This window comes from Desmodus rotundus, chromosome 3, assembly GCF_022682495.2.
Source record: "Desmodus rotundus isolate HL8 chromosome 3, HLdesRot8A.1, whole genome shotgun sequence".
Lineage (NCBI taxonomy): Eukaryota > Metazoa > Chordata > Mammalia > Chiroptera > Phyllostomidae > Desmodus > Desmodus rotundus.
This window is the reverse complement of record NC_071389.1, coordinates 25,939,613-25,959,282: the sequence shown is the minus strand read 5'-3', so window position 1 is coordinate 25,959,282 and position 19,670 is coordinate 25,939,613. Positions and strand designations below refer to the sequence as shown.

The 19,670-nt window shown below is 44.1% G+C and overlaps 1 protein-coding gene across 1 annotated transcript; it reads left to right on the top strand.

Annotated features, from left to right (window-relative positions):
- The first annotated feature begins 810 nt into the window (after positions 1 to 810).
- Positions 811 to 19,629, top strand: PPT1 (palmitoyl-protein thioesterase 1). Its single transcript, XM_024554340.4, has 9 exons — positions 811 to 972; positions 6,339 to 6,448; positions 6,676 to 6,803; positions 7,835 to 7,905; positions 9,785 to 9,887; positions 14,663 to 14,753; positions 15,539 to 15,637; positions 16,970 to 17,041; positions 18,208 to 19,629. Exons 1-9 carry the CDS (start codon positions 849 to 851, stop codon positions 18,328 to 18,330), a joined length of 921 nt encoding a protein of 306 aa, XP_024410108.3. The 5' UTR covers positions 811 to 848; the 3' UTR covers positions 18,331 to 19,629.
- The last annotated feature ends 41 nt before the right edge of the window (positions 19,630 to 19,670 follow it).

Sequence of the window (19,670 nt, the reverse complement as noted above, 5' to 3'; positions counted from 1 at the left end):
CATAGTGGATACACCCTAATTTACTTCACAATTCTCTATTTAAACTACGTCAGTGTTTTCGTGGGCAGGGAGTGCGGAGACGAGCAGAGAACGATGATGAACGTGGACGGAGACAGTCCTTCTGGCAAGAGAACGTGAAATGTACGAAAGGCGGGGCGGGGGCAGATGAGAGGCCCCTGCAGTAATCCAGCTCTGAGAATAGACCAGGGAGTGGCAGTGGTGTCTCCCATCACTCCCAAGCACCCAACAGATCGTTGTTGTCAGTCCGGAAAGCCCTGACATTTCCTGAAAACACACTCTACTTTTGCTCCTCTCTACCTTAGCTCAGTCCAGTCCTTCTCCCGCATCTCATCTTTGCCTGTAGAAACCGTACCTTTCCTTCAAGGTCCTTAATAAACTACCACACGCTCGGCCTTGATTGGTCCTGGCTAGAAATTATCCCTCCTCTTCCATTTCTAATAGACGGCTAAATTCTCCTTTCCTTTCTTCTTTCCCCAAAGTATTTTTCCTCCAAAGGCAGTACAGTGCTGTGGTTAAAAGCAACGGCCTTGGCACCTTACCCAAATTTCCAGTGCCTCCGTGTCCCGACTGTAAAACGGGGAGAAGTGTGTACGCCTGTTACGAGGATAAATCAATGAACAGATTTAAAGCACTTAGACGGGTGTCTGACATGAAGTAAGTGCTGCATAAATGTTAGCATTCACTTTCACTCACCGCGGCGGGCAGCCTGCTACAGGATCACGCCAGAGCAGACGCCCACCCCAGCGGCAGCGGCGGAGGCGCGGAAAAAGCGCGGCGCGGGGCCGCGCCAGACCCCGGCGGGAGCGCGCTCACGTGGTTGGGCCAAGATGGCGTCGCCCAGCTCGTTGTGGCTCTTGGCTGTTGCTCTCCTGCTGGCGTCCTGCGCTGCGCGGAGGCTGGGGCACCTCAACCCGCCCGCGCCGCTGCCGCTGGTGATCTGGCATGGGATGGGTGAGTAAGTGAGAGGAGGATCCAAAAGGTTCAGACTCTTTCCCTCGTTCAGCCTAGGTTCGCATCTGCAAAGTGCGAGTGCAAAGGGCGAGGACCGTGGTCACACCGCAGCCGGCTGGCCGGATGTTGGGATTTGGGGGCTGCTCGGCATTGGGAAGGGAGAAGGGCAAGGATCTGTCCTTGTGGTGAGCGCTCCCAGAGACCTGTGCACTGCGATCGGGTTTTACGTGCTGACCTTGTTTAATCCTCGGAGCGGTGGCGTCAGGATGCTGGCACTTGCTCTCCAGGGAGAGCTGCGTGACCCCGGCTTCCAAACTCTTATTCATTCACACATTGAACAGAGATTTGTTAGGCACTTATAGTTCATTTATACATTTAACACGTATTTATTGAACAGCTGTGGATGGCTGAGGATACAGTAGTGAGCACAACAGACTAAATTCTTTGCTCTTTTGGAACTTACTTTCCAATGGGAGAGACAGACTATAAAGAAGTAAGTAAACCATACAGTATGTCAAATGGTGATAAGTGCGATGGAATAAAGTAAAACAGAGAAGGGCATAGAAACCGAAGATAGATGCTTGCAATTTTATAAAGCAAGATTAGGAAAGGATTCACTGAGAAAGTGACGTTTCAGCAAAGACCTGAAGTGGACAAGGAAGATGCCATGTGGCTCTGTGGTAGAAGGAACATCAAATGCAAAGGCCCTGAGGCAGAAGTATGTCTGGTATGTTTAAGAAACTACACCCTAACCAATGTGGCTCAGTAGGTTGGTTGTCATCACAAAACAAATTGTCGTCAGTTCGATTCCTGGTCAGGGCACTTGCCTGGTTTGCCTGCCTGGGAGTATGTGAAGGCAACTGACCAACGTTTCTCTCTCATGTGGATGTTTCTTTCCCTCTCTTTCTTCCTCCCTTCCCTGCTCTCTAAAAATAAATAAACTCTTTTTTAAAAAAACGAAAAGGAAAGTATATGCAGGTCAGTGTGGTGGAAACTGAGTGAGCAAGGAGAAGAATATAGGGGTAGGTCGGGGGATGAGGGGATGAGGGGATGGGGGCTGCAAGTGTTGTTAAGGCCTACTAAGGCTACTGTAGGGACTTTGGCTGGAATGAGATGGGAAGCCAGTGGAGGGGAGAGCTGAGATGAGTGACATGATCTTACATTTTGAAAGGATCATTGTAGTTGATAATAGATTGTGGAGGTCATGGACATTTGCAGGGAGACAAGTTAAGAAGCTATTACAGTAATTTAAACAAGAGATGACAATGGCTTGAAACAGTATAGTGATATGGAGATGTGGTCAAAGTTTGAAATATTTTGAAGGTGGAACCAATGGGATTTGCTAACAGATGAGATGTAGGGTGAGTAAGAAAGAAAGGAATCAAGGATGACTCCCAGAGGTTTGGCCTGAAGAATTAGAAGGATGTAGTTGTCATTTTACCAAGTGGAGAAGCCGGTAGGGGAGCACATTTGGGGTGGGGAGAAGATTAAGGGTCTGTGTTTGAACTTACTAAATTTGGAATGCTTGTTAGACATCCCGGAGATATAGAGGCATTTGGATTGTGGAGTCTAGGAGAGAAAAAAGCCAGAGATTTAAATTGGGGAAGCCTTCAGCACAAAGCTGGTATGTAAAGCCAGGAAACTGGGAAGATAACCTAGGGTGTGTACCCAGAAGCGGGAAGATATCTGAGGATTGAGCCCTGAGGCACTCCCAATGGGTGGAGGTTGAGGAGATAAGGAGGAACAAGCAAAGAAGACAGTGATGGAACAACCAGGGAGGTGGAGGAAAGTCAGGAGAGTGCAATGACCTGGGGAACAGGACAGGTGAAAATGTTTTAAGAGGAAGCAGGTAATCATCTCTGTGGAATGTTGTTCATAGATCAAGTAAGATAAGGGCAGATAATAGGTTGTTGGATTTGGCAATATGAAGTTCGCTAAAGAACTCAACAAAAGGGCGAGAGGGAGAGCCTTACTGGAATGGGTGGAAGGAAAGTGTTCGGAGAGGAATTAGAGTCACTAAATGCAGGCAGTTCTTTCAGGGCTTTGGGTCTGGTCCTGAGGCTGCTACAGTGGAGTCAAATGAGAACAGGAGTGCCTCCGTGTCCTCCCAGAGCCGTCAGTCTTTAAGGAGGCAGGAAAGTAACCAAGAATTACAGTTCGGTGTGGCATATGTTTTTATTAGAGAAATCGAAGACGCTGTAGTTCTTAGCTTTTTCTTCTTTAAAAACTAATTCTTCAGCTTCCTCTCAGCCTACTTCTCCCACTCAGTGGCCAGTCACTTTGCTTCCCATTCTTAGTTCTGGTTCCTTAAAACGGGAAAAGAAACAGAGCTGGGCCTTGGGTGAAACAAGGAAGCCCCCAGAGAGCAGCAATTTTCAACCCGTGTCATCTCGTGGCACACAGAAACTAAATTACTAAATTTAGTTCAGTAATTACTTGATTACTAAAATTCTGTGACATGTCAAAAAATACACTTTTTGCCAATTTGACCAAAAAAAAAAAGTATAATTTTGATTCATTCTCACCAGCCGGCTATTGTTGTGTTGGCTGTTGTCATTTTTAAATTTGACAGTCTAAGGGAAAAGAGGTCAATGATCCTGACTAAATAGTCAGGTATTGCGTGTTTTAAAAATTCTGGTGACACACTAGTATGCCTGCCTCAGCATACTGGTTGGAAATCCACTGCGCTGGAGTATAAGAGTTAAAGAGGCACGCACTCTCTAGTGCGTACAAGTTCATGGTCAGCACTTGCATGAACCTGAGAGTGAACCTTAAATTTTGTGCGCTGGGTGCTTTGCCTGCCTTAACCTTCTTCTTCCGTGAAGAGAAATTCAATTCCAAAGCACACTTGAGTCCATTAACCCAAAATGTTCCTGATGACAAGGGAGGGGAATCTGCACCTCTGCTTATTTTTCATTTGTAAATTTGGTGTCCCAATTATATTTTGTGGGCTTCTGAAGTTTATTACTTGATGAACGTGAGCTAAGCAAAAAATGTTTTTTTTTTTTATCGAGGTGAAATTCATGTAGCATACAATTAACTATAATAAAGTATATGATTTAGTGGCATTTAGTGTATTTATAGTGTTGTGCAACCACCACTTTCCTCCAGTTTTTTTTTAATCTTCACTTGAGGATATGTTTACTGATTTTAGACAGAAAGGGAGGGAGAAGAGAGAAACATCGATCGGTTGCCTCCCATAGGTGCCCTGACTGGGGATCAAACCTGCAGCCTAGGTATGTGCCCTGACCTGGGATTGAACCTGCAGCCTTTTGGTGTATAGGACAACACTCCAACCGGCTAAGCCACTCGGCCAGGTCCACTTCTCGCTAGTTTCAAAACTTTTTTTTAATCACCCCAGAAAATAACCTGCACCCATTAAATAATCATTCTTCATTCCCCATCTGCCACAGCCCCCTGAAAATGTTCAATATATTTTCTGTCTATATGGATTTGTCTGTTCTGGGTATATCATATAAAAGGATCGTACAATATGTGACCTTTTGTATCTGGCTTATTTCATTTACAGTGTTTTCTAGGTTCATCTGCATGTGTCAGTACTTCATTCCTTTTTATGGCTAAATACTGTTCTGTTGTACATATACCAGTATAGATGACACTTTGTGTATCCATTCATTCATTGATGGACATGTGGGTCATTTCTACCTTTGGACCTAAAAATAATGCGGTTATAAACATTCACGTACACATTTCTGTATGGACATATGTTTTTATTTCTCTTGGGTATACCACAAGGTCTGTCTGAAAAAAGTCCAGCCATTGCTAATACAAAGAGAACGGTTCATGCGACATTGATGTAACCCAGCAGCCAAGGAGAGTGGACTAGAATGCACATGTATGAACAATGATGACTTCACTGTACTAGTCAGTGGGGGTGGTAGATGCCACTGAGTGAGCATGTGTACTGTGTGGCCATGGCGCTCAAAAGTGACTGAGTGAGTAGAGCAATGAATCTGCATCAAATTTTGCATTAAGCTTGAACATTTATCTGTGGAAAGTATTTGGATGATTCAGAAGGCTGCAGCTTTGAGCAGCTGGTCATTGGCAGCTTCATCACAACAACATGCCCTCTCATGTATCACGTCTCATGCAGAGTTTTTTGGCCAAATATCAAATTACACAGGTGACTCAGCCCCCTTACAGTCCAGATTTGGCGCCCTGTGACTTCTGGCTTTTCCCAAAACTAGGGGAAGAGATTTCAGACCATCAGTGAGATTCAGGAAAATACGACGGGGAACCTGATGGCGATTGGGAGAACTGTGTGAGGTCCCAAGGTGCCTACTTTGAAGGGGACTGAGGTGTCATTTTCCTCTGTACAATGTTTCTTGTGTCTTATTCAATAAATGTCTCATTTTTTCACATCACATGGCTGGATTCCTTCTGGAAAGTCCTCCTATCTGGAAGTGAAATGGCTGGGTCATATGATAACCGTATATTTAACTTTTTGAGGAACTACCAACCTGTTTGCACAATGGCTGCGTCACACTACATTGCCACCCGCCGTGTACAAGGGTTGCTATTTCTCCATACCCTGCCGATACTTGTTATTTTCCTCTTTTGAACTTAACTAATAAACTGTTCATTAAAGCCATCCTAGTAGGTGAGAAGTGGTATCTCATTGTAGTTTTTTTTAACTTTTATTTATTGATTTTAGGGACAGAGGAAGGAGGAGAGAGAGAGAAAGAAACATTGATTTTTTTTTTTTTTTTTTTTTTTTTTAGAGAGAGGGAGAGAAACATCAATGTGTGGTTTCCTCTTGTGTGCCCCCTACTGGGGACCTGGCCCACAACCTAGGCATGTACCCTAGACTGGGAATCTAACCAGTGACCTTTGGTTCGCAGGCTGGCACTCAACCACTGAGCCATACCAGCCAGGGGCAGAAACATTGATTTTTTTTTTGTTCCACTTATTTATGCCTGCATTGGTTAAGTCTTATACGTGCCCTGACCTGGAATCGAACCTGTAACCTTGGCATATCGGGACCACACTCTAACCAACTAAGCTACTCGGCCAGGGCTCCCATTGTAGTTTTGATTTGCATTTCCCTAGTGACCAGTGATGTTCAACATCTTTTCATGTGTTTCTGGGCCATTTGTATATTACCTTTAGATATCCATCTGTTGAAGTCCTTTTTTCCATTTTTAATTAGACTTCTTCATGTCATTGAGTTGTCAGAGTTCTTTGTATATTCTGGATATTAAACCTTCATCAGATATATGTTTTGCAAATATTTTCTCCATGCTATATGTTGCCTTTTCACATTCTTGATCATGCCCTTTGAAGCACAAAAGTTTTTTAAAAAATAATGTTTTCATTCATGAGTTCACATTGTCTTTGTTGTCTAGGAGACAGCTGTTGTAATCCCTTAAGCATGGGTGCTGTCAAAAAAATGGTTGAGCAGAAAATACCTGGAATTTACGTCTTATCTCTAGAGATTGGGAAGACCCTGATAGAGGTAAGGCACTTTTTATAGCTCTGTTCCTTTGAAGGTTTGCTGGCTAGTTTCATGGAATGTACCATAAAAATGCATTGCCTTGTATTTTTAGCAGCAAATCATGCAATGACACTTTAACTCTTGAGTGGCTTAGGTGAGGACACCAACCTCAACAAGTTTACCTCAGAGAAGACGCCAGTGTTTGATTTCAGTCCCATCTTTTCACTTCTGTGCGGCTCCTCTTTTAGGATGTGGAGAACAGCTTCTTCTTGAATGTCAATACCCAAGTAACAACAGTGTGTCAGATTCTTGCTAAGGATCCTAAATTGCAGCAAGGCTACAATGCTATGGGATTCTCCCAGGGAGGCCAGTTTCTGTGAGTTCATTTCTGTTATACCAATTACATGGAATTGATTTCTTTTTTTCTTAATTGGATAGATCCACTCCTCTAATTCTTTTTTCTTTTTCATCCTCTCCCAAGGACATGCTTACCAATTTTAGAGAGGGGAAAGGGAGGGAGAGAGAGATGGAGAGAAACACAGATGTGAGAGAGAAACATCGATCCATTGCCTCTTGTACACGCTCCAAGCTAGAACCAAACCCATAACCTAGGCATGTGCCCTGACTGGGAATCGAACCTCTGACCTTTTAGCTTACGGAATTACTCTACAACCAGCTGAGCCACACCCACCAGGGCTCCTCTAGTTCTTTTTGGATCTTCACCTATCTTGGAAGGGAAACTTCTTTTTTTTTTTCAAACAATATGTATATTTAGAAAGTCAGAGAGGTAGAAGTGAGCTGTAGAAGAAATGGGCTCAGGAAACAAGTTCCAGAGGCAAAAGTAGGGCCCGTGGAGCTTAGGAGAGAGAGAGAGAAGGAAAACCCACTTGGGGGGAGGGCAGGGGAAGGTGCCAGCATGTTCCTTAGAGCCGCCTGGAAACTATTCTGAAACGTTTCCATAAAGAAGCTTTATGGAACTTCTTTTCTTTCTTTCTTTCTTTCTTTTTTTTTATCCTTACTGGGGACATTTTTTCATTGCTTTTAAAGAGAGAGGAAAGGAGAAAAAGAAACATTGATGTGAGAGGAAAGCATCGCACCTGTCCTGGGATTGTACGCACTGGGACTGGGGAACAAACCCGCAACCCAGGCGCGTGCCCCAACTGGAAATCAATCGAATGCTCAATCTTTGGGTTACTGGGCAATGCTCCAACCAATTGAGCCACACTGGCCAGGGCTATGGAACTTATTTTTTATGAAAGAATAAAGATTTGTGTTTGGTCATATCAAAGGAAAATCCTGACACTGTGGCCTTAGGGAACTATAGAGAATTAAGTATCTTAATCTGGGAAGTTGATTGTTGGTGATACATTTCCATCTGACAGAGCTGATACTCCTCTCCCCCCTCAGGAGGGCAGTGGCTCAGAGATGTCCCTCACCTCCCATGGTCAATCTGATCTCATTTGGAGGACAACATCAAGGTAACCTTGGCCTGTTTGCCTCCTTTTTTTGTGTGTTCTAGCCCACATGACCACCTGATTTAAAAAAAAAAAAATTCTAGCAGCTCTATTGGTACAAAAAGTCAGCCATCCTCGCAAAATTCTGTTTTCCCAGCTTATTACAAACTAGCCAGCATTCCCAAAGAAGCAGGAGGAGACTTAGGGTCCCATAGGCCTGAACACAGGTGGATTGTAAAGTTGCCATGTACTCCTGCAGTTTAATTGACATGATTCCCTGGAGGTGAGATGGCTGCAGCTGCATAGCATGTGGTCAGGTTACGGAATTAGGAAAGTCTAACCACCTTTTCTGTTTTCTGACGTTGGTGATGTCTATTGAATTTAGGCTGAGGCAAAGAATAATGTCTAAGCTGTTTTTGTCTGTAAAATGAACAATAGTGATTAAATCCTTCAAAGAACAACAGGTTTTCTATTTAGACAGAATTTCAGACTTTAGAGAAGGATATGTCTTTGGCATAGAACTTTATCTCTGTTCTGGTAAGTATGGCTTGTAGGTGGCATAATGTAGGGGCAGAAGGATTCTCCTTATAATCAGGAAACTGGGTTCACCCAGTGAACTATTACTGATCGGCAGGCAGTTTGGTACCATGGGTCCCTTCCACAGATGAGGGAAACTAAAATAAGGCCCTGCTCTTCTTGAGGGAATTTTTCAGAGGATGAAATGAATAGGTAGGAAAATAATTTCCAAAAGTGCAAGTATTAGGTAAGTGCAAATTGGTAAAAACACCTTTACCACTTATTCATTCAAAAAATATTTATTGGAAACCTATAAGCAAGACAGACAAGGTCCCTGCTTTCATGAAACTTCCATTCTAGTTGGGGAGGAGGGCAAGAACAGACCAGAAACAAATAAAAGCCAGTCAGTGGTAACCCAGATAAAGAAGGAAGTGGGTCACCACTTGGTAGAGAATTGGGGTTGTGCTGATTAAAGGTGAGGGCTGTGGAACGAGAAGGGTCTGCGTTCATCTCCTGGCCATATCACTTACTGTCTGACCTTGGACAAGGCATTGAACCTGTCTGTTTTAAACGTATTTGTAATATGGGGCAAATAATGACTTCTACTCCACAGGGCGATTGTGAGGATTAAATTAATTATTGTCAGTATGTGTTCAGAACTACGCCTGGTGCCCCAGGAAATGTTAGTGAGGAGGACAGTAACTGGGAGACGGGAAGGAAACGGGGCTGGTTGCTACTCGAGTCAGGGTGGTCAGATAGGACTTCTCTAAGCCAAGATCTGTGAGGTGCAAGTGAGTCCAGCCACTGCAGCAGCAAGAGAACTACAGGCATGTCTTGTTTTATTGCACTTAATTTATGGTGCTTCGCAAATACTGCATTTTCATCAACATCTGGGGAGACCCTCCATCAACAAAAAGATTACAGCTCACTGAAGTTCCAGGTGATGGTTAACATTTTTTAACAATAAAATATTCTTTAATTAAGGTATGTGCATTATGTTTTTAGACCTAAGACTGCTGCACACTTAATAGGCTACACTGTAGTGTAAACATAACTTATACGCACTGGGAAGCCGAAAGGTTTGAATGGCTCATTGTGATACTTGCTTTAGTGCAGTAGTCTGGAACTGAACCTGCAGTATCTCGGAGGTATGCCTGTACGTCCAGGGAGGAGCAGGTGCAAAGGTCCTTAGGCAGAAAAGAGTGCGGGAGTATCAGGAGGTAGCTGGTTATAGCACTAATACTAAATACATTATTTTCTTGAAGAATACATGAATGATATCAGGGTTAAGGTGTTTTTTTCTGCTGTTTCTCATAGTGCCTTGTACATAGTAGGTATTCAGTATGTAACTGTTGAAGGAATGGATAATGGTCTTCTGCTACTCTAGGTGTTTTTGGACTCCCTCGGTGCCCAGGAGAGAGCTCTCACATCTGTGACTTGATCAGAAAAACACTGAATGCTGGGGCTTACAAGAAAGCTATTCAAGAACGGTATGTACGTATGGTTAGCTGAAAAGGACGCAGCTGTCACTGAATGGAAATACCATGCTGATTTTCATGCTAACAGTGATTTCTTGTGATGTTAAATGAGATTGTTTTCCTAAGTATCTCTATACTATCTGCTCAGTTTTACTGTAAACCTAAAACTGCTTTAATACTAATTTTAAAAAGAAAGGGAGGGCCACCCTGACTGGTGTGGCTCAGTTGGATGGGCATCGTTCTACAAAGTGAAAGGTCTCCGGTTCCATTCCCAGTCAGGGCACATGCCCGGGTTGCGTGCAGGTTTGGTCCCCGGTCGGTGCACGTAAGAGAGGCAACTGATCCATGTTTCTCTCCCTCTCTTTCTCCTTCCCTTCTCCCCTCTCTAAAAATAAATAAATAAAATCTTTGAAAAATAAAAAGAAAGGGAGGGGCATTTTTCTATATGGGAAGAATGTAATTCCAACAGAATAAATGTTCATCTTAAAAACAAACAATCAAAAAGCCTTTAGAAAGCACCAAGCTCAGGAATTACTGTTAATATGGGAGGAGAGATTCTGTTGTCAGCAGCGAGGGGTTAGCCTCCTATGTCAATGTCCCCGACTCCTCAGATGTGTTTGGATATTTATTTTTTTTCTCTCTCTCTCTCTCGGAATGTGTTCTTATTCAGTTGTTTCTAAACTAAAATATACATCAGAACCCCCTGGGAAATTCATTAAAATGGATTCTAGGGCTCCATTCCTAGAAATTCAGATTCAGGAGGTCTAGAGTATTCTAGGTAGTAACAGATTTGGGATCAACTAGCATAGTTATAGTATCTGTCCTACAGGTTTTCCAAGTGTAGCATTTTTTTCTAATAATAGCTCTTCAGTACAACACTTCCTTGAAGCCATTTTCCAAGGTATAACCTTGTGAATGACTCAGAAAAACAATCTTTTTCTTCCATTTGCTATACTTATAGTCACAAAGTGGTCTTAGGTCAACAGTGCCACCTGCTGGTCAGTGAAGGAAACTGAGATACTTTATATATTTTCCATCTTTCAAGCAACTCAAACCACTGCATTTATGTCTTACGTATTCCTTGTTCTTAAGGATGTATGTGGCCTCTTTACACTGTATCATTATGTTTAAAGATTTTATTTATTTATTTTTAGAGATAGGGGAAGGGAGGAAAGAAAGGTGAGAAACATTGATCAGTTGCTTCTTGTACACACCACAACGGGACTGAACCCACAACCCAAGCATGTGCCCTGACGGGGAACTGAACCAGCAGCCTTTCACTTTGTGGGGCAATACCCAAACAACTGAGCCACACTGGTCAGAGACTGGTTCCTTTTTCTCTCCATGCAGACTCCCCTCTCCCACTGTGGTGAGAGGTGGCCTGGCCCAGCTTGTTTAGGAGATTATCTCAGTCTGAGGCTAGACACCCTGGGTTCCATTTCAAAATCTTAGGAAAGGGACCACGCCCAAGCTTGGGTCAGGTTCCTACATGTTCTCAGCAGCTGTGGCCACCCATACCCACCCCTACTACTGGTAGGAGGGGGCAGAAAGGGTGCAGCTTCCACACCAGGGAGAATGGTTTTAATTTAGGCAGAGATCCCAGAAGATGTCTTCTACACCGTTCAGATAATTTAACCATTGCAAAGTAAGTTTGATATCCTGTTACCTGGAGTGAGCAGTGAGGAAGGGTTTTCAAGCACCAGGCCTTGGCCAGGCACGGTGGGGACAATGAGTAATGGTAAGTGTAGTAATACCCTCTCGCCTTCTGACTGTGCAATCTGCTCTAGTTCCCCTCTGAGATACTGGCAGCCCTTCCTGATTTCTCCTTCCTCATTTCCTCCTTGCCATCCCCCACCCCCAGGGTCACCCTGGCCTTGGCCTCTCATCTTCCCCTGTGCCAGCTCTGCTCTCCCGACTTGCCCTCTCCTTGGTCCATGGCTCTCAGAGTGCTTTTCTTCAGTTGTCCCACGTTGCCCACAACTTGCCATACTTTTTCCTGGAAATACTGAGGCCACCACTCAAGCTCCCTCAGACACTTTTCAACTGTTCATAAAAGTATAAAGAGTAATGTAACAAACTACTGTTTTTGTCATATTAGCCTCAGCTATTTTTAAGAACATTTCAGGTAAAATTAAATTCTTCTACATATCTCTCCCAGGTCCCATTCTCTCCCCTCCCTCCCCAGTGACAACCTCTGTCAAGAAATTAGAATCTAGCTTTTCTATTAAGAATTTTATACTATACGTGGTACATTTCTATCCATGACCAGTTAATACATAATGTTATATTGTATATTTAACATTTTATGTAACAGATATCTTATTGTACATTTCATTCTACAAATGATTTTTTTCACTCAATATTATGTTTCTGAGATCTAAACATGTTATACATACACATGAAGCTGATTTATCTTAATTGCTGCAAGACATTTTATTATGACTTCACAGTGTATTGATTCCACATCACAAATATTTCATCATTTCCAGTTTCTCATTATAACAAACAACTTTCAGAGAACATTGTGTGTTGAAAAGCCCAGTTTCCCCTCCCGTGTTCTGGCTCCATTACTACTAACGCTTTGACCTTGGGCAAGCTACTTAATCAGTCACTCTGAATATGGTTGCCTCATTTGTAAACATGAGTATAATAATACTCATGTACTTACCCTGTGGAATTCTTGTAAGGATTAAATAGGTTAACATATATAAAATGCTTAGAATAAGCCTGGTGTATGGTGAGTGCTGTGTGTTACTATTATTATCTCTAAGCCACGATGGCTAGAGCCTCACAGGGTAGCGGCTTGTCTTACCAAGGATGGCCTGTGGTTGGGCAGTTCTGGCTCGGGAGCTCTCCTTTCCTGCCGGTCCTTGTGCTGCACTGGAAAGCGTGTCGACTCAGACAGATTTAGGCCCCCATCTTGCCTTTTCCAATGCTATGTAGCCTTGGGAGATATCCTTAACCTTTCTGAACCTGGCCCTCAGTGGTAACAAGGAGGTGATAGTACAAACCCATGTTTCTTCTCTGTCCACTTCCTGAAGGGCCTTCTCTCCCCAGCCACCCCACCTGCTGCAGCACTTCCAGCTTCCACTCATCCTCATGTCCTTCCCCTTGGCTGCCCCATGGGCACCAGGCTCCTTACAAAGCAAAATGTCTTTCACTCCTTCCTGTTGCCCCTTCTTAGCTGTGTTTCGTTTTCACATGAAAAGGTGACCTATGCCCACCTCCTTCGTTCCTTCTTTTATCCTTAGCCATTAGTACACCCTGCTGCCCTCCTGGGTCACCAGAACTTGGCCTGGCAAGATCCAAAGAACTTTGTATCATTTCACTTACATTTTCTGAAGAAACTTGATTGGCCATCTGTGTGTACTCAGCGCTCATCATTTCTCAGCATTTGACACTTGACCACCCACTCCTGAAGCTTTTTCTTCCCTTGTTCTTCTAGTTATACTCCCGTCACGCGCCTAAATCCCACCCCTCCTTTTCTGCCAAGCCCACTGCTGTCATTCTGTTCCTTCGGCAAACCCTCACTGCGAAGCATCTGCCCCCTGCCAGGTAGTCACTGCCAAGGGCCTGACAGTCTCGGAGGGAAGAGACGGGGCCAGTGCTTTCACACGGTAGGCGGTAACAGTGCTAAAACAAAATGGTAAGAGCACACTAATACCAGTGTTTTATAAATGTTCGGAGTTCATTACATTTTCTTAAATTGGAGAAACTAAACATTTAAAAGCTTTCAAGCACAGTTATACACAGATTATAGAATGTCACTCCGACAGCTGCCTCCTTTGAGCTCAGTCCTGTCTGCTCTTGGAGCTGCTGTCCTCTGATGTGGAGGGTCCGGTCGGCTTCAGTGCCACCCTGCCCTGCTGGGTGGCGCTTTCAGGACCACCACCTCTGGGCAGCTCTTCCACTCTGGCTGCGGGCTCCTGTTGTCTAAATTTGTATTTCTTTTCCTGCCAACCTGGGATAGAGTCCCACTCATGTTCTAATTCCTGCCTTTCCCCAGAGGACTTCTCCCATTAAGTCCATGCTCAGCTGGATTGCTGCTGTGGAGATGCAGGAACTAGGTGGGAACTAGCTGCTGGGAGGATTTATGGTAGAGGTGTTAGGTTTGGTGGGGGAGGGCAGGAGGAGAGAGAAGCGGAAGTGGAGACAGACTGGAAAGTAAAAAAGTGTGGGAACTGCTGACCTGTGTCTAAAGTAATAGTATTATAACCTCCAAAAACATCTGCCTCTTGTCCTTTAAAATCACATGACATATACCAGTATCCTGAAAACTGGCGTCATCACTCAGTACTGTGATAAATGCTTTGTGATTGGAAGATTAGACCTCCGTCCCAATCTGAAGATGGCAAGAGGGATGGAGTGAGAGATGGAGAGGACGTAGATGGGTGAAGAGGGGGCAGAGGTGGTGGGATTTGAGCTGAGTCTTGCAGGATGAGTAGGAAGGAAAGGAGGGTGAAGGAACGACAGCACGTGCCACATTGTGACCTGGAAGCATAAGAGTGAAAAGGCTCCCCTTGGTGGGTCGCCACAGGGGAGCCATATTGCTGAGTCCTTTTCCTAAGCTTCCGCACTTTCTTTACTGTGTTAAACAGCACATCCTCGTCTCAGGTGCCTAGGTAAGGAGCTGTTTGGTAAGTGGAAATCTTGTCTTCACTGTTGGAAGGCAAGGCCTGGGACTTCAAGACTCTGGGTCTGTGTCCTGTTGAAGTCTCTTGGTGACCTATGCACAGGGGCATGTTGACACGCAGCTCAGTCACCGTGATTCCTTTTTCTTTCTGCAGCCTGGTGCAAGCGGAATACTGGCACGACCCCATAAACGAGGACATGTACCGCAACCACAGCATCTTCTTGGCAGATATTAATCAGGAGAGAGTACGCACCCCACCCAGGCTACCGTAGTTATGCTTTCATTTTTCTATTTGGGGCACTTACAAAAGATCAGCAGTGACTGTTTACCCAGAATATCCCAGGCAGAACCCGGGAAACAGAGTTGTTTTTTTGGTGGGGGAGCCAGTGCTTCTGAGATTCAGTTCCTTTTAGGGAGGCTGCAATCCCTTTGGCTTTCTTCCCTTAGGTCCTTTCCCTTTCCTAGTGTTGAAGCACGGTCAGCTCAGTGGGTTCCTGGCTGGCTTGTGTGGAATTCCACAGCTGCTGTCTTAACTGAGGGAAGCCGCCTTGGTGGGTCGCTTTTGGGTCAAATTTTCTCAGAAAAGAGATTTACTTTTAGAAGAGAGACTGCAAAGGGGCCTCTAGGTACCAAACACAAGCATCGTTTGGGAGATTCCGGTAGACTAGATGGCTAAGTTTATATTGTATTTATCTAGAGGTTTTTTTAACAATTTTTTTTGAAAGGGGGGAAAAAAACATTTTGCCGTGGCTGTCTCTGGCTAGATGTCTTTAACCTGTATGACAGATACCTGTGGAGTTCAGTGACAGATTAAGGGTGGCACCTTGCTTAGTGGGGACATGCCAGTCAGATAGGATGGTAAGAAGAGGCTGTACAAAGTATATTTTGGGCAGGCAGCTGAAAAAGCAGCCAGTACCATGGGGAAGACACAGGGTGGTCTGGGGTCAGGGAGACCAGAGCACTGGGAGGCTTCATTTCCCCTGATGGAACCGAGGGTGATGTCTCAGATGCTGCTGGGCTTTCCCTCCAGGGTGTTAATGAGTCCTACAAGAAAAACCTGATGGCCCTGAAGAAGTTTGTGATGGTGAAATTCCTCAATGATTCCATTGTGGACCCTGTGGATTCTGAGGTGAGACATTGCTTGGGCAGGCCACGACATGCCAGGAGGCCACAGGAGTAAGTGACATTAAAATACAGCTACCTGTTGGGGAAAAAACCTTAGTCCCTTCCACCAACTTTTGTGTTGTGCAGGGGTTCTTTACCTGAGGTCTGTAAGTGGGACACTGAGGGTTGTAACCCACCCCCCCCACACACACACACTCAGAATTGCATGCAAAATGATACAGTTGCATGCTCTGAGGAAGGGCCTATAATTTTTTGATCAGATTTTCAGAGACCTATGACCCAACAAAAAGTTCAGAACCACCAGCCCAAAGTCTGTAAATCCCTAAGGTTGACATTGAGGGTCTGCCTTGACCTGGCTTCAACCTGTTTCTCCACCCTAATCTCCTTCACTATGCACTTTACACTCTGATCAAGCCACCGCGTACTACTTGAAATGCCCCAACCCTGGCATATGTATGCTTTTTCTCTTGCTTTGTTCAAGCTTTTAAGTCTCTTAGAATGTCCTTCCCTGGGCTTCTCCACCTGACAAGCTTCTATTCACCTTTCAAGGCCAAACTCAAATCACTTCTATTATGGATCCCATCCCTATTTCAGGTAGAATTTGCTTCCTTTTCTAGAATCAGTCGGCCTCTATTACTCATCACATCACGTCAGACCGAGCATGCAGCACCAGCAGACCACAGCCTGCGACCCAAATCCAGCCTGCCACCTGCTTTCATATGGCCATGAACTAAAAATGGTTTCTACATTTTTAAATGGTTGAATTTTTTTTTTAATTTGATGACTTGAAAATTATATTAAATTCAGGTTTTAGTGTCCATAAATAGTCCCATTGGAACACGGCCATACTTGAGTTTTTAAAAATATTGTCTGTGGCTGCTTTTGCATTACAATAGCAGCATTGAGTGGTTGCAGCCACGTGATTCTTCAAGCTGAAAATATTTGGTATCTGGCCGTCATAGAAAAGTTTGCTGACCTCCTGCTGAACAATTAGTTGTTTCTGTGCCTTATGAGACTAGAGCTTTTTGAAAACAGTGACCATATATATTCATCTCTGAATGTCGATAGAGTTCAGCACAGGATTTTCGGAGGGTTAGCTGCTCCATAATTATAGGAAGCAGAATTTTTGGGAAATTGGAAAGCTCTTTGGAAAGATGAACTCATCTTTCAAGATCTGCCCTTAAAAAAGAGATGACTCAATCTGTTTTTCCTCCTTACTACACCCTCATGATGGTTAGTTTGTTGGTAGTTGGTAGTCTTAGCTACCAGACAGTCTTAAATTAGCTTGGTGGTATGTGCCATGCCTCTAATCTGCATATTTCTTCCTTCCCTGCAGTGGTTTGGATTTTACAGAAGTGGCCAAGACAAGGAAACTATTCCCTTACAGGAGACAACTCTGTACACAGAGGTAACTGGGTGGAGAGGTGCTGTCTTTTTCAGCTCCCAGTTCTTGAAGCTACTGCGTTTTTGGGTGGTAGACCCTGTCCTGTACACTCCAGAGCAATAAGTGCATATGCGGCGTCTGGCCCACATCCGATAGGGACGAGGCTGGTTAGACTGTGTTGGCACTAGTCTGTTAGGTGGTGGTTTACAGAAATATACATCCTGAAGGTCAAAGGACCTGTATCTCATGGTTTGTAAGCATGTCCAAGGAACACATCTAACTCCTTTTTTTCTGATAAAAAAAGTTTAGGATTGGCTTCCTTTGCTGAGGTGTAGACTGAATCAAATCAAAGAAGCCCCCAGGCATAATGAAAACAGACAGGCTTTAAAACATTAATAGATGCAGAAGTTCTGTTTAAAAATTAGGCACCAACTAGGAGAGCTCCTCCTGCAGGAGTGAATGGGACTAGAGTTAACTTTTTTTTAGCAGTAGGTGGCTTCTCAAGCAGAGCCTGCAGCATTTCACCCCCTCCAGTTCCACACTGACTTTATATGGTAGAGAGACTCTCCCAAAAATGCGCAAGTGCTACTCATGTCTGAACCAATTGCTTTCTACTAGAATGTCTTCAAATTTCAGAAGCCTATCATCTCCTCTCTCGGCTTTTCTCCTGCATTTGGTGCCTCTCTAGGGTAAGGTAAAAAGGAAGCTAGGGTCTGTTAAGTTTTTGAAATTACAACTCACAACCTCCTTATAATGGGTCTCAAACTGCTCCAGCATTGTCTTAACTGCTCATCTTCCCACTCTATCTGTTCTGTGGCACGTCGGCTGTGGGTAATGACATTTTCAGCCACAAGATATGAAAGGGTCCCAAGCTGGTATCTAAAGGTTGGATGTTTTAAGTTACCAAGCTAATGCTCTCCTGTCTTTGGGTCATTCCACCTGACATTTAGAGGGCGTTTTGTCCTCCAGAAGCTTTGAGAAACTTCAGAAAGCAGAATGTAAAACTATAGAATAACTTCAACTGCTTAGGGAAAAAATGAGGTTCCTTTTGTCATTTTTGACAGTGCACCTAAATTTTAATACTCAGGGAAGACTGCACTTTGAGAATGTATCTCAGGGTAACATTCTATTTCTTTACTTCAAACCTTTTCATTAAGCCTTTTGACTAATTATGGCCTTCCTCTCCACAGGACCGCCTGGGACTAAAAGAAATGGACAATGCAGGACAACTAGTATTCCTGGCTGTAGAAGGGGACCATCTTCAACTGTCTGAAGAATGGTTTTATGGCCACATCATACCCTTCCTTGAGTGAAACCTCTATAATTTGCACCAGAGCTCAGGGAGCCCCAGCGCTTACAAAACAGTGACGACTGTTCCCTTCGTGCCCAAGCCTGAGCTCGATCCAGCTTGCAACTATCCCTTCTCTAGTCATCATCTAACATGCCCTGCTCGGACAGATCTAAGATCCAAATCTTATCCTCTGCCTCAGCCTATCAGCATCTGGTGTTGAATGCAACTTTCATTAGTTAATAACCACGGAGATTATTTTACAACCATTTGGTGTGGTCACGCTGCCTTAGGAATCAGTCTGCTTCAAGGCAGTGCCAGCACTGTGCCCAGGCCCAGAAGACTGAACACAGCGACAGATTCTAAGGCCAGGCATCTTTCTCACAAAAATCCAGCCACATTTCAAGCCGAGAGGCGGCCAATACTCAAGCCTGATTCGCTCAGTTTTGCTGGTGGGGATTTAACAAGTCCATGGAAAGTATTGCTTGGATGTTGCTGCATAATCTGAGGCTGCCCCCCTCTGAGTATGGTGTCGTCTGTGGTATCTTAGCAATTAGATTCTGCTAGCCCACCATTTGCTTCTTTTTTGTAGTACTTTTTGTCTCCTCGATAAATTAGTTGCTCTGTCACAAAAGGAGGGTAGTAACACCCAATTGGATTGCTCAAGGGAGGAAGTGTATGTATTACTTAACTTGGATGGGGGTGGGAGGGGGTTGGCAGAGAATGTAGAAATGGAAATGCAAAATGTGGCAGCTGGTTCTTTACATTTTATCTTTGATTAACTTGTCCTTATATGACTAGCGATCTGGATTCTAAAATCACTCTGTTACGGGCATTAGCTGGGAAGGGGAGGAAAAGTGTGAAGAAATCATATTTACCAGTACACTTAAAATTTGTATCTAAGGTGTTCTGTGAAAAAGATTATTTGCTCAAAAAGCTTGGAGAACATTGCATACCCCTTTTCTCCTCTTGGAGATCAACCCATATCAGATTAAGGACTCTTGAGAATTCCTGTTATGGTGAAGAAAACCATAATCTACCATTCTCCACACTATTTAAGCAGACACCTTAGCCTCCACTCCCCTGCCTATGAAAACCTACCACTTTGTGAAAGACTTGTGCAGAATGCCAGTTTGGGGAAATGACTAGCTACGCACAACAGAAGTACCTTGTTACTGCTGTGAGGTGTGCCTTTTATGCCTTCTCCATCACTGGCCTCAAACCTCATTTTTCAACTAAAGGTGAGGCTGAAGAGCTCGAAGTGGGGGGATGTGGAAAGAAGTGTATGAGGTTGTCTAAAATAAAGAGCAGCTGCTTATCCTTGGCCATGTTTTCAATGTTCTTACATCTCTGTACAGCAATTAT